At 41.4% G+C, this 12,403-nt stretch overlaps 3 protein-coding genes across 5 annotated transcripts; all 3 read left to right on the forward strand.

Moving 5' to 3' along the window:
• Positions 1-1,159: 1,159 nt before the first annotated feature.
• Positions 1,160-3,128, forward strand: LOC120805469 (beta-crystallin B3-like). 2 transcript variants are annotated; one of them, XM_040155716.1, is made up of 6 exons: positions 1,160-1,212; positions 1,609-1,706; positions 1,958-2,076; positions 2,232-2,364; positions 2,581-2,723; positions 2,855-3,128. In XM_040155716.1, the coding sequence occupies exons 2-6, from the start codon at positions 1,632-1,634 to the stop codon at positions 3,126-3,128; spliced, it is 744 nt and encodes a 247-aa protein (XP_040011650.1). In that variant the 5' UTR covers positions 1,160-1,212; positions 1,609-1,631. The 2 variants fall into 2 exon arrangements, with proteins under 2 accessions (XP_040011650.1, XP_040011649.1); XM_040155715.1 differs by lacking the exon at positions 1,160-1,212 and having other exon boundaries at positions 1,600-1,706.
• A 4,231-nt stretch (positions 3,129-7,359) lies between these two features.
• Positions 7,360-8,624, forward strand: crybb2 (crystallin, beta B2). Its single transcript, XM_040155723.1, has 5 exons — positions 7,360-7,437; positions 7,634-7,752; positions 7,973-8,105; positions 8,206-8,348; positions 8,456-8,624. The coding sequence occupies exons 1-5, from the start codon at positions 7,375-7,377 to the stop codon at positions 8,622-8,624; spliced, it is 627 nt and encodes a 208-aa protein (XP_040011657.1). The 5' UTR covers positions 7,360-7,374.
• A 344-nt stretch (positions 8,625-8,968) lies between these two features.
• ctu1 (cytosolic thiouridylase subunit 1 homolog (S. pombe)) lies at positions 8,969-12,249 on the forward strand. 2 transcript variants are annotated; one of them, XM_040154298.1, is made up of 3 exons: positions 8,969-9,031; positions 10,341-10,841; positions 10,995-12,249. In XM_040154298.1, the coding sequence occupies exons 2-3, from the start codon at positions 10,346-10,348 to the stop codon at positions 11,528-11,530; spliced, it is 1,032 nt and encodes a 343-aa protein (XP_040010232.1). In that variant the 5' UTR covers positions 8,969-9,031; positions 10,341-10,345; the 3' UTR covers positions 11,531-12,249. The 2 variants fall into 2 exon arrangements, with proteins under 2 accessions (XP_040010232.1, XP_040010231.1); XM_040154297.1 differs by lacking the exon at positions 8,969-9,031 and adding an exon at positions 9,038-9,193.
• Positions 12,250-12,403: the final 154 nt, after the last annotated feature.

Genomic DNA, 12,403 nt, shown 5'->3' on the forward strand with positions numbered 1-12,403 from the left:
CTGTAAAGCACTTTGTCACTTGATGCACTACAGCACTGACCTCTGCCCCCCCGTGTTGGCCATGTTTTGTCTCCTCTATTGTTGCTGAGTGCTCATGCAATGCAAGTGAATGTGTTGACTGAGTCTGTGGAGTGATTGTTCCTGGTTTCTATGTACATGGACGTTTTACTTTGTCATAAAATGTGAGGGTGTATTTTTATGTCCTTCTTTGTCCTTTTTTATTTGAAAGTAAAGATGTATATTGCACTGTGTTGTACTGGCCAGTGTCCTGAAGCGAATAAATTCTTAATAAAATTTACTTGACTTTAGCTGAAGCCTCTGTTTAGTCTTCCTTTTCCGTTATCAGTGAGTGTTGTTTGCACTTCTTGTAAACACTTAATCAAGGTTTGTGTGACTGAAAATAATTTCTATCGAATCACCATCTCATTGCTCAAAATAGACGTCCCTCTGGTTTATTTATCAAACCTGTGAATGGAAGTATCTGATCTTGCTGATGATATCAACCCAAATTTGCGAGAAAGGTGTGATGAAGTCTGGTGCAGTTGATGTTGCGTGTAGTCCTTGGCGTTTATTTACTTATATGTACTCTGTAAGTACTTGTATGGCTAAACAGGATGAGGACCAGTTTGAGTTTTAAACCACTGGAGTGGGGACATTTTGACCGGTCCTCACTTTCTGACACACCTTTAAAGGGCTCTTCTGGGTTTAAGCCTTGGTTTTAGGGCTCAGGGCTCACGTTAGAATCAGGTTTAGGTCGGGGTCAGGGTCGGGGTTGGTGTTAGACGTTTAGTTGTGATGGTTAAGGTTAGGTTAAGGGGCTAGGGAATGCATTATGTCAATGAGGGTCCTCACAGAGATAGAAGCACAAACCTGCATGTGTGTGTGTGTGTTTGTGTGCCTGTTTGTGCTGAGCGGGGCTGTTTGCTGAATCCTCTTGGCTCTCTCTCCCTGTGCCCGCACACAGTGCTCACTGGCAGCCAGGCGGAGGGGCAGGGGAGTGTGTGCCAACACAGCTGCCTATTGAGAGGCAGCGTTACGGACACAATGTGAGCGACAGACTTGCTGCATCAACAGCTCCCCCTTTTCTGCTGTTGTGGCCAGAAATAAACCATAAATACCCCCCCGTCCCTGCCCTCTAATGGCTCAACCCCACCAAACACCAAGTGGCACTGACAAAGAGGGACACTACCACTTCCTAACAGGCATACCCAGGTAAAAGCCTCATTCTGGACACAGGAATCCATAGCAGTGGTGTATTAATTCCAGTGCAATGGAGTTAGATGGTGCTGCATCAGTGAAGAGCCTAGTTTGCAGGATTTTGATAATATGGAGTGTAACTGAACCTGATACAGGACTGATGAGTGTATACTTCAAATTAGGCTGTAATCTTTTGTATTAGTTTCATATTCAGTTGATATAATGTTAACAGAATACTATGCAAATGATTGCTAATTTACTTTAGGCCAAAATGAATACAATCCTCCTATTCAAGGGTAAGTTGTAAACCTCAACTGTGACATTGAGCTTTCCTCCTGTGTGCGTATCTGTGCCCGTGTGTACATGTATGATGGATGGTGCTTTGTCTGTGTGTGTGCTGCTGCCAAAAAGTGGAGGAGCAGTGGATCAGGAGGATGTCGGAGCAGCAGAGTGCCCCGGAGCAGTTGGCTGCTGGGAAGAGCCAGGGTGGAGCTGGAGCCACGTATAAGGTACTGTCCAGACATGAAAAGCTGGTCAGATCAGGGAGGGATTCCTCATTTTTCCATTCTCTATTCTTTTACTTTCCTTCTTTTACCCTGTCTGTACCATATCATTACCATATGAATTGTTAGTGGACAATAGATATATATATATATCTCCACTTCAGGTCTTAATCTCAAACTTCCCCAGTGGGAAATGAGGTGAACCTGTGTTGGAGCCATGCTGCCTGGTAACATGCAGGTTTCTCTCTGTGATGCAGGTGGTGCTGTTTGAGTTTGAGAACTTCCAGGGTTGCAAAGCGGAGTTTTCTGCAGAGTGTAAAGATGTGACAGAGAAGGGACTGGAGAAGGTTGGATCTGTCATAGTTGAGTCAGGACCGTAAGTAAAGTGCATCTTTCAGTTAGTGTAGCTTGTGAAATACTGATCTTCCTTCATACATGAGGAAATATGTTTTTAACCTTGTCATGTTTGAATTGGTGTCAGTTAAACTAACTATCCCACATTACCATCTTTGTTCTCCTCTCCCCTCTCAGCTGGGTGGGTTATGATCGACATGGGTTCACAGGGGAGCAGTTTATTCTGGAGAAGGGCGAGTATCCACGCTGGGACACCTGGACCAACAGTCAGAGCAGCTACACCCTCTTGTCTCTAAGGCCACTCAAAGTGGTGGGTGACGACTTTCAATACAAAAAAGACACTGAAGCATTAAAGACCTTACAAATTTCTCCACACACAAACATATGCAGGGTTTCCAATATGAGCTGCCCACGCATCACTTTCGCACACTTTATTTAGACTTCCCTACACAACATACATCATTGATTCACCTGGAGACATTTGAAGAACATGGAGGCATCCATCTTTCTTTTTTCTCCTCAATAGGACAGTGCTGAACACAAGCTACACCTGTATGAGAATCCTGAATTTACCGGTAGAAAGATGGAGATTGTTGATGATGATGTGCCCAGTTTGTGGGGCCACGGTTTTCAGGATCGTGTAGCAAGTGTCAAGGCTCTTAATGGAACGTAAGATCCTCACTACGTACCTTTCTCTTGTTTGTTTTTTTCTGTTTAACCTATCAGACTCCAAGCTTATAAGTTATTACAGTCTAGTATTTCCAGTGGCAACTATCACAGTTTGTTTTTCCTTCCTCCAGATGGGTTGGCTACATGTACCCAGGCTACAGAGGACGCCAGTTTATCTTTGAGCGAGGAGATTTCAAGCATTGGAACGACTGGGAGGCCCCTGCGCCCCAGATCCAGTCTGTCCGACGTGTGCGGGACATGCAGTGGCACAAGAGGGGCTGTTTCACCGTCCCTGACCCCGATCCCGCTCCCGCTCCTGCCCCCGCCCCCGCCCCCGCCCCCGGCCCCGACCCCGACCCTGCCCCAGCACCTCCTGCCCCTCCTGCAACAGCTGGAGCCAGCTGAGCAGGATTCTTATCTGCCTCCCAAACCCTCTCACAGCCTCCCCCACGCTGCCAACAGTGCCTGCCCTCTGCCTTAACCTAACCATGGCAAACGCTGCTTGTGCCCAGTGAGGAGTGCCATGTATGTTTCAGTGGCAAATAAAAGTTGTTTGACCTGGAGTCGGCCCTGTTTTTTGGTGATTTTCTATTTGTAAGTCAAGGTGGAAATGGTTTTAACTGAGATAGTAAAAATTTGGAAAAAACATTATCAGGGATGACATCAATGTGGAAATAGTGTAGCCTACATTTGGCAGATATTTTTCCTTAAGATAAACTGCAGATGTGTTTTGAACTGAATTTATTTCCGAGGCATGCGCACCACTTCTACAGCCTGTGTTTCCCCAGTTTAGTCAGACAGCTCATTAGGAGCACATGACTTATTCAGCGAATATGTGGACACGCATCTGCTTAAAAGCAAAGGAAATGATGTCACACAGTATGTATGCTTGCTATTAAAACAGAGTGCACTGCATTCCCTTCCACAGTCATCATTGTCCATTTGATAGTTAATGATCCCCAGGATGAATGGTCACCAGATTAACATTAGGAGCAAACTATGTTAATTATTATAGTCAAATCATCTCTCAATTATTAGTATAGTATTTGTAAATTTAATAGTAGCCTTCTGACAACATTGCATAATCCAAATAGATTCCACATGCACACATGATTAATTTTTATGATGACATTAAAGTGCACGTGTAAGTTATTATTTTGTTGTAATATTGACGTAATATTCAGAAATAGAAAATGAATACCCTCATAACATGATTAAGAGCCATGAATGTGTCTATACTTTTCTCTTTAGAGCATAAATACATGAAAAACAGAGAATAGAGTGACACACACACATATACAAAACTATGTCTCCCTCTGTGTCCTGCAGTGCTCCCCTGTGCTTTAGATTATCTAACACGTCAGTAATGAATATGTGCCAAAAAAAAAAAAAAAAAACAGTCTGCCAGCTGTGAGCCTTAAGAGAACACATCTGTAGCATCCTAATATCTATCATACTGAGTCCAGAGGGGAAAGCGCTCTGAGAGGCTTTCAGTTTGGGGTCAAGTTAGTCCACACTACATAAAGATTATTTGGATTTCTAACACATTCTAATAATGCTCAGGTTGTCTTTTGAACTATTTTGGGGCTGTAGTGTACCTTTCAGCCCTAAAGCCCAGTCTGCAGTTTTCACTGTAGCATAAAGCCTTTTTGACATGAGCTCTAACCCCCTATTCAGACGTGGACAAAAGGACTGTGTTTTGAATCAGCAAATGTCGATGGCACTGTCACAAACAGCTCAGTTCTACTCTGGTCTCTTACCTCTGTAATGAGGAGTGCAATGCAAAACCAGATACTGATCACAAATTTGTCCGTAATCTCAGGAAAAACAGATAATTAACCAGCGCTCTTTTAAACAGTCTTTCCTGTGTCTCTTTAACTGAAATGATGTGTAATGAAGTGAAAAAAACACAAGATATCCAAACAAAATATTTGCCACCAATTTTCAGCAGCATGTGTGTTTGATCACAAAAATTCATAAAAATCATGATTGTGCCTCAAACTGACCATCTGTCTCATAAAAGCACATTCCACTGCTTTCCTTATATTCAGTTCAGTTCATTATACTCTATCAATACATACATACTGTTATATTATCAGTCAGGTCTTTGAGGTCCCCAACAACAAGACTTCATATAAAATGACATAACATAACACAACATACAGTTGTATTATGTGACTCCTCAGAAAGCTATATTGGTGTTTTTTTCTGTAGGATTTTTTTGTTTGTTTTTAAAAAAAAATATTTTTTTAGAAACAGTCTGCGCCCCTGGAGCTATACAGGTGGTGGGCAGGGTGGCATTCAAAATGCATAGAAGTATTCACAGTAAATTTCATCAGGCAGTGTCACTGAGATTAAGATCTCTTCTGCAAGAGAGACCATTATACCAATATAAATGCTCTGTTTATTAATGCTCTTGCATCTGAGCAGGAGAAAAGTGTAGTTTAACCAGTGTTTTAGTGTTGTAGCTGCTGTAATTACACCATAATACACATCATATTTTATGACCTGATGTTTTACATCTGAAGCAACAAGTGACTCTACTATATAAATGTAATGAAGTAAAAAGAACCTTATTAAATGCAGTGGAGTAAACATTTAAAGTATCACAAAAACTACTTAAAAGTACAAACTACTTAAAGTACGAGCAAAGAAAAATGGCCCAGAATATTATAGTTCAGTAAAAGCAGTTTCTCTCGTCACACCCCTGCCTTTCCATTGAAATAGACCATCCTGCCACGCCTCAGAACCTCAGATCTAAAACCTCCACCTTATTTTATCTGTCCTCACAGGTGACAAATGGCCATTTTGACCCAGTTGTATTTAAGTTATACTTTTTAGTTAACTGCCTAACTTCACACTTATCTTAGTGACCTTTGTCAGTATTTACAATATATATTTTTGCTTCAGTAGAAGCAAATATATTTTCACTTCTGTCCCCTTGGGAGACTGTTGCAAGCAGATGCCAGGTCATTAACCCTAATTAAATGAGGAAATATACAATTTTTTAGTAGCGGAAGAAGTAATTATATCCTTTACTTACATAAAAGTATACAATATAACAATGTAAACATACTCCATTACAAGCATTCATTCAAAATCCGACTTGAGTAACAGTACAGAAGTATGAGCAAAATTTACTAATAGTATAAAAAGTAAAAGTACTTGTTCTCCAGAAAAATGGCCAAAGCGACTGATATATTATATATGACATTATTAGAATGTTAATAATGATGCATCCGTGCATTTTAGCTGCACTTTACTGTTGTAGTAAAGGTGAGGATAGTTGTATCTACTTTACATACAGTCACAAGATAAAAATGAGGGCTGTGAGGTTATTCATGTGGTAGATAAGAAGAAAAAGAAGAAAAAACTGCTGCACAGAATTTTATATTGATTTTTGGGACTTTGCATTTTTGTCAAATATTGGATAATTTTACCTTGTTGGGCCTCAAACAGTTATTTAATTCAAACCATCTGAGAGGAATTCACTCTTTAGTAGAACTCAGATAAATATATTGGAGTAAAAACTACAACATTTCCCTCTGAACTGTAGTGGAGAAGAAGTGACATAAAAATGGAAATGGAAAAAGTACCTCAGAATTGCACTTTGGCACAGTGCTTCAGTAAACGTACTTACTGTACGCGACTACCATACTGCTTACATTAAGTAAACTGGATTGTCACTGATCCTTTTTACTGCTAACATGACAAAGTTGGCATGTGTGGCCAATGGGTTTAACTTAAATCCAACCTTAGGAGCTGCTTTCTTTTATCTTTGCAAAAAGCAGTGGCAATGGATTTTCACATTGAACAATGCTACTCTTTTCTAGAAATGAAATACTAAACAAACCAACACTTGTGGAAATATTCAGCAGTATTTGGACTGTCATTCAGCTCAGTCCGAATCTCTCCAGCACAGTAAACCCTATCTCTTACAATCCTTCTCTTTCTCTCCCCCTCTCATTGTAGGTGTGGGACTCTTGGCACTGTTTGTGCTGAATCATGTGGATATGGAACAATGACTGGCTGGACAAAACTGACAACTAATGAAATAACTTTGTGGGTGTGTGACACCCCAGGGTGGAGGAGAGGGGGGGGGGGGCTACATGGTGACCCCTCATTTCAGTCTGCTGGGCCTATGGCAGGCCGATCTGCAGGCCAGCTTGGACACTGTGGGTACTGTTGGCAGAGTTTCCACCCCTGGGTGTCCCATATATATTGAGCTCATCGTGCCATCACAAACACACTGGCACAGACAGGTACTGGTAAGAGGTTTACAGCCGTTGTGCTGTATGTTGTTAAGTTTACGTCTATCTTTTTTTTTAATCAGTATTTGTTATCCTCTTTTCTAGGTTTTAGATTCAATGTCTAAAAACTGTATCCCATGCTGCATTTCAGTAATTCTATGTTCAGAAGGCTGTGAATTTATTGTGGAAGTACAGGAATAGGGACTTAGAAATTTTAAAAAATAACAGAAAACATAATCTATAAAAGAGAGATTAACAGCAGTTTGACCTGCTCATGTTTTAGATTTGAATATATAAATTTTTTTCAATCATGTGGAAATCCATAGATATTTATCAGAAACAATAAAATTATGACTTTGACTGTGTTTATTTTCAGTTTCGTCCTTGCCGATCCATTCACTATGGCCACAGACCACCAGAACCCTGCATCCAAGCAGCAGCAGCCAGGCACCAGTGCATTTAAGGTGAGAGGAAATTCAGCAGACAAGTAGAGACCAACTCAATCATAATTTACAACGTCCTCCTTCCTTCCCATTTGGATCTTTGTATCTTCCAAACATCTGATTAGCAGACTGCTTGAATTTGAGACCAGTAGCCCAACAACGCTCACAGTGTTTTAAAAACACATATTCTGCTCTTTTTTCCCCCATTGGTACACAGCTGGTTATCTATGAGCAGGAAAACTTCCAGGGACGCTGCCATGAGCTGACTGGCCCCTGTAACAACCTCCAGGAAGCAGGCGTGGAGAAAGTGGGCTCCATACTGGTGCTGTGTGGACCGTGAGTGTGGTTCAGAGACAGACAGAAAGCTAGAAAATGATTTTATAACAGTCGGAGAGAGAGGGACTGGCTCTTGAACAAGTAGGGGGATGACATGGAGAAAAAAGGACAGAAAAACAAATGGATGCGTGCTACACACATTTATCTAGCTCTGAAATTTCTCCTGATTTGCCCCTGCATCAACCACAACTCTCCATTTCTTTCTCCTGTGTCCTCTCAGATGGGTGGGATATGAGCAGGCCAACTGTAAGGGGGAACAGTATGTGTTTGAGAAGGGGGAGTATCCTCGCTGGGATTCCTGGACCAACAGCAGGCGTAGTGACACCATTGTTGCATTCCGCCCGATTAAAGTGGTAAGACATTAGACTTTGATATCATTCCCCCCACCCCCCATTAGTCATCCCATAAGTGGCTTAACAAATCACCCATTGGACTGTTTTGTTGCTTTTTCAGGACAGCCAGGAGCACAAGATTGTGCTTTACGAAAACCCCAGCTTTGCAGGGAAGAAGATAGAAATCATAGATGACGATGTCCCAAGCTTTCACGCACACGGCTACCAGGAGAAGGTCTCCTCTGTCCGGGTTCAGAGTGGCACGTGAGTCCATCTTGCAAGCAAATGTTGTACGATACTCTTATCACTGTCCTATCACTCCTCTAACTGTCTCTTATCCGTTTTCCCTCTCTGTGCTCCTGGTTCTCCAGTTGGGTGGGCTATCAGTATCCTGGCTACAGAGGCTATCAGTACCTGTTTGAAAAGGGAGAGTATAAGGACAACACTGAGTTCGGAGCCCAGATTCCTCAGATCCAGTCAGTGAGGCGCATCAGAGACATGCAGTGGCATCAGAGGGGTGCTTTTCACCCCGTCAACTAAGCTTCTGACTCTTTCCTGTCATGAACCCTGACCTCAGCTGCCTTACTCCCCTCCAGCAGCAACCCCTTTGTCCTTCATTTACAGCATACAGCATTTTGATATCAATTGCAGCTGTTGCAGTAGTGACATTCTTTGAAGCAAATTAATAAATCCTTATTGCTCACATTTGACTTGGTTGTGTGATTTACCTCTGATTAAAATCTGTGCCAGACTTCTCACCAACACCTTAAAGGGACATCACAAATGGATTTAAAGTTATGTCAGAAATCTTGAATTATTTAAATGGTCTATGAAGGTACCATATAAGCATTTCAGGACTGAGTAGTACAGTTTCATGTGCATTGTCCAACTCCGACCGACAGGTTGTGCTGCAGAGCCTTACGACTGCCGTCACATTCTGTTTTCCGGTGAGGTAGAGCTGACAACACATGATGAAAAAACATGCTACATAACTCAGTCGTGTAAAAGTTACGTTGTTTAAGTAGGAAAAGTTATATTTTACGAGTACATTTCCTGGTGTGTTTCCTCCCCACATTCTCAATTCAGACCTCGGTTCATCGGAAACTTTGGTATGAAACGCTATCTAACATAAATCTGACTATTAGCTTAACTTGGCTAGCGAGACCTGGAAACACGTTCAATGCTGACCGTCTGGTGATTTTGAGTTTGGCACCATTGGACTTTTTATCATGCGACTAAACCTGATAATTAACTGCCATTCCTGGTGCTTTACTCATATTAAGTCATTTCAAACAGTATTATGAAATGTTTTAGTTGTCGTTTATATCATGTTTTTGTTATTGGATTCTTGAACAAAGATCCTAACATCTAACCTAACTAGCTAAGTTTCACCTTCAAAACTGGCAGTTGAAAGAGCCGTGCGTATAATCCAAAGTACATTACTGCTATGCAACGATTAAAGACTTTTTATGAGCCATTTTCAACTCTTGAATTCGGTGTGCCTTAAACACAGAGTTGTACGCTAATATTACTGTGGCTTTGTATAGGTTACTTACCTCCTTCTTGATGACTGTGTGTTGTAGTAGGTGAGTTAGCCGAAATGTCCAGATGCAAATAGCCCTCCATTTTAGTTGTGCAGCGCATTGTAGGACAGTAGCATCGGTTAACAGAATATTAAAAAAATCAAGTTAATTCAGTATGTAACTTAAGAGCATTGAATATACCGAATTTTGTCACTTCTCCAGCTTATCATACGGTATAACCGAAACCTGGTCGAATCACTATGTAGTACTGAATCGGAGTGTTTGCCTGTAATGAATCACCGTGTAGTCCAATTGCCAGATGTGTAGTGTTTTGCGTGATGCTCTTTTCTTTAGAAAAAATAATGGATTTTTCTGATAGGAGCTTTCCCAAAGCACAGACAGTATTATTAAACAATGGAGAATTTTTGGAGTTCTAGATGAAGGTACTCCAGAGGTACTTTAGAAAATGAATACTGCAAAATCACTTATATTAAGTGGGAGCATAGTGAAAGGATGGGATTCAGTACCTCAGTCAATGATCATCAAAGACTTTGACACGCTGATCTAGCCATCTACAGTAAACGCAGTGTGTCAGCCGTACTAAAACGTCTGTAACAAAAAGATGGAGGTTTGTAGGTTGGTGTTCATTTGTTCATAGGACTTTGACATGAAAATATTTGGGAACATTTGTTAAGATATTTTTTAAGATAATTCAACAAACTTTCTCCAACAGTCAAGATGCCTGTCCTGTGCAGCAGCTGTACTGAGAAACGAGCCGTGCTGAAACGTCCAAAAACAGGTCACTCGTTGTGTAAGGAATGCTTCTTCTGGGCCTTTGAGGAGGAGGTGCATCAGACGATTGTGGCAGCAAAGCTGTTTAAAACTGGGGAAACAGTAGGAATCGCTGCCTCAGGAGGGAAGGACTCTACAGTGCTCGCACATGTAATGAAGCTCCTAAATGAGCGATACAACTATGGCCTTGAACTTATGCTTCTATCAGTGGATGAGGGAATCACTGGTTACCGAGATGACTCGTTGGAGACCGTAAAGAGGAATCAGCAGCAGTATGAGCTGCCACTGAAGATTGTGTCTTATGAGGAGCTGTATGGCTGGACTATGGACGCTATAGTGAAGCAGGTGGGACTGAAAAATAACTGCACCTTCTGTGGAGTGTTCAGAAGGCAGGCGCTAGACAGAGGAGCCATCATGCTGAAAGTGGACAAGATATGTACTGGTAACTTCAGATCCAAATAACATTATTAAAATATAAATTTAAGGTTTTTGCCCTTGAAATGTGATAGCAGCCTTAGTCTTAATATCAAAGAATACATATTTTGATAGAATTTGTTTCAATACCTGGATTTTTTTTCTTTTCTTTTTTGTACAGGTCACAATGCTGACGACGTGGCTGAAACGGTTTTGATGAACGTCTTGCGAGGGGACATAGCTCGTCTGCGTCGCTGCACTGCCATCTCCACAGCCAGCGAGGGCGAAGGAGTCGTGCCGCGCTGCAAGCCCCTCAAATATGCGTATGAGAAAGAGATTGTTCTGTATGCTTACTTTAAGAAGTTAGACTACTTTTCCACTGAATGTATCTACTCTCCCAATGCTTATCGTGGCTATGCGAGAACCTTTTTAAAGGACCTGGAGAGTGTGAGGCCCAGCTCAATCATCGATATCATCCACTCCGGTGAGAACTTGTCTGTGCGGGAGGGGGTGAAGATGCCTGTGCAGGGGACGTGTAACCGCTGTGGCTACATCTCCAGCCAGGCACTGTGCAAGTCATGTGTGCTGCTGGAGGGGCTGAACCGAGGCCTGCCGAAGCTGGGCATAGGCAAACACCACCGTCTACATGACAAGATCCTCTCCCAGCAGCCCCTTACTGAGAAGGAGGAGAGGAAGCTGAAATCAGTGAACTTTTGACAGTTATCATCACCTGTTTTATTTACTATTAGACTAAAGATATATTTGAAATTTTAGAATAAACCACATTTGTTTTATTTTATATGAGGAAAAAGACTAGTCTATGAAATCAAATATCTTATTTACTTTCAATTATCATTAATTGAATATTTATTGTATTCCTCTTACACCACTGATGCATCTTCACAGCACAGAAGGTCCATTCACTGCTGTTTTACAGCTGCTAACCTGGATTACAGAAATACTATGTAGACACAAATTTGTGTTTAATCTTATGGTGCTGTTCAATAATAGCTGAATGGTACATGTATCCGGTGGGGGTTTATTTGGCCATCTGTACAGCACACACGGAGATGGGAAAAGGTGGAACATTTTCTGTTTATTCGAAAGTTTTGGTATGGAATTCAGTATTGTCCCAGCGTGTATTATTCTGTTTTCAGTTTTATTGTTGAGTTATTAAGCTTTGGGAGTCAGCATCATTTCCAAAGACTAAATATTTACACCCACCGAACTAGTGTACACCTGCCATAGGTATGTGAGGTGCAGAGACATGGACTTGGAACTTTTTTTTTTTTTTTTTTTTAAAGTGAGATGGTTATGCATAGCTCTGTTACACTGAAATCTCACACTGACTGCATGTTTTAATGTCTTTAATTTATGCTACGTCATATGTCCCCGTGTACCACCCTCTGGGGAGGATATGATGACATTCATGGTCACATCCCAAGGTGTTTTATGAACTGTAGTTTAATAAATGCATTGTCCCACATGTTCAGTGTTGTCTCCTTGTTCCTCCTGTTTTTCCTGATTCTGCTGAGGATGTATCAGCAGAGGCTCAGTGTACAGTATAATGCCACATGCTACTATTGTAAA

The sequence above is a fragment of the Xiphias gladius genome, chromosome 19, assembly GCF_016859285.1.
Source record: "Xiphias gladius isolate SHS-SW01 ecotype Sanya breed wild chromosome 19, ASM1685928v1, whole genome shotgun sequence".
Lineage (NCBI taxonomy): Eukaryota > Metazoa > Chordata > Actinopteri > Istiophoriformes > Xiphiidae > Xiphias > Xiphias gladius.

Coding starts and splice junctions, on each gene's coding strand:
- ctu1 (XM_040154298.1), top strand. CDS start 10,346: ATGCCTGTCCTGTGCAGCAGCTGTACTGAGAAACGAGCCGTGCTGAAA. Junction 10,842..10,994: donor AGTGGACAAGATATGTACTG/GTAACTTCAGAT, acceptor TTTTTTGTACAG/GTCACAATGCTGACGACGTG.
- LOC120805469 (XM_040155716.1), top strand. CDS start 1,632: ATGTCGGAGCAGCAGAGTGCCCCGGAGCAGTTGGCTGCTGGGAAGAGC. Junction 2,365..2,580: donor CTCTAAGGCCACTCAAAGTG/GTGGGTGACGAC, acceptor TCTCCTCAATAG/GACAGTGCTGAACACAAGCT. Junction 2,724..2,854: donor GTCAAGGCTCTTAATGGAAC/GTAAGATCCTCA, acceptor TCCTTCCTCCAG/ATGGGTTGGCTACATGTACC.
- crybb2 (XM_040155723.1), top strand. CDS start 7,375: ATGGCCACAGACCACCAGAACCCTGCATCCAAGCAGCAGCAGCCAGGC. Junction 7,753..7,972: donor ATACTGGTGCTGTGTGGACC/GTGAGTGTGGTT, acceptor GTGTCCTCTCAG/ATGGGTGGGATATGAGCAGG. Junction 8,106..8,205: donor CATTCCGCCCGATTAAAGTG/GTAAGACATTAG, acceptor TTGCTTTTTCAG/GACAGCCAGGAGCACAAGAT.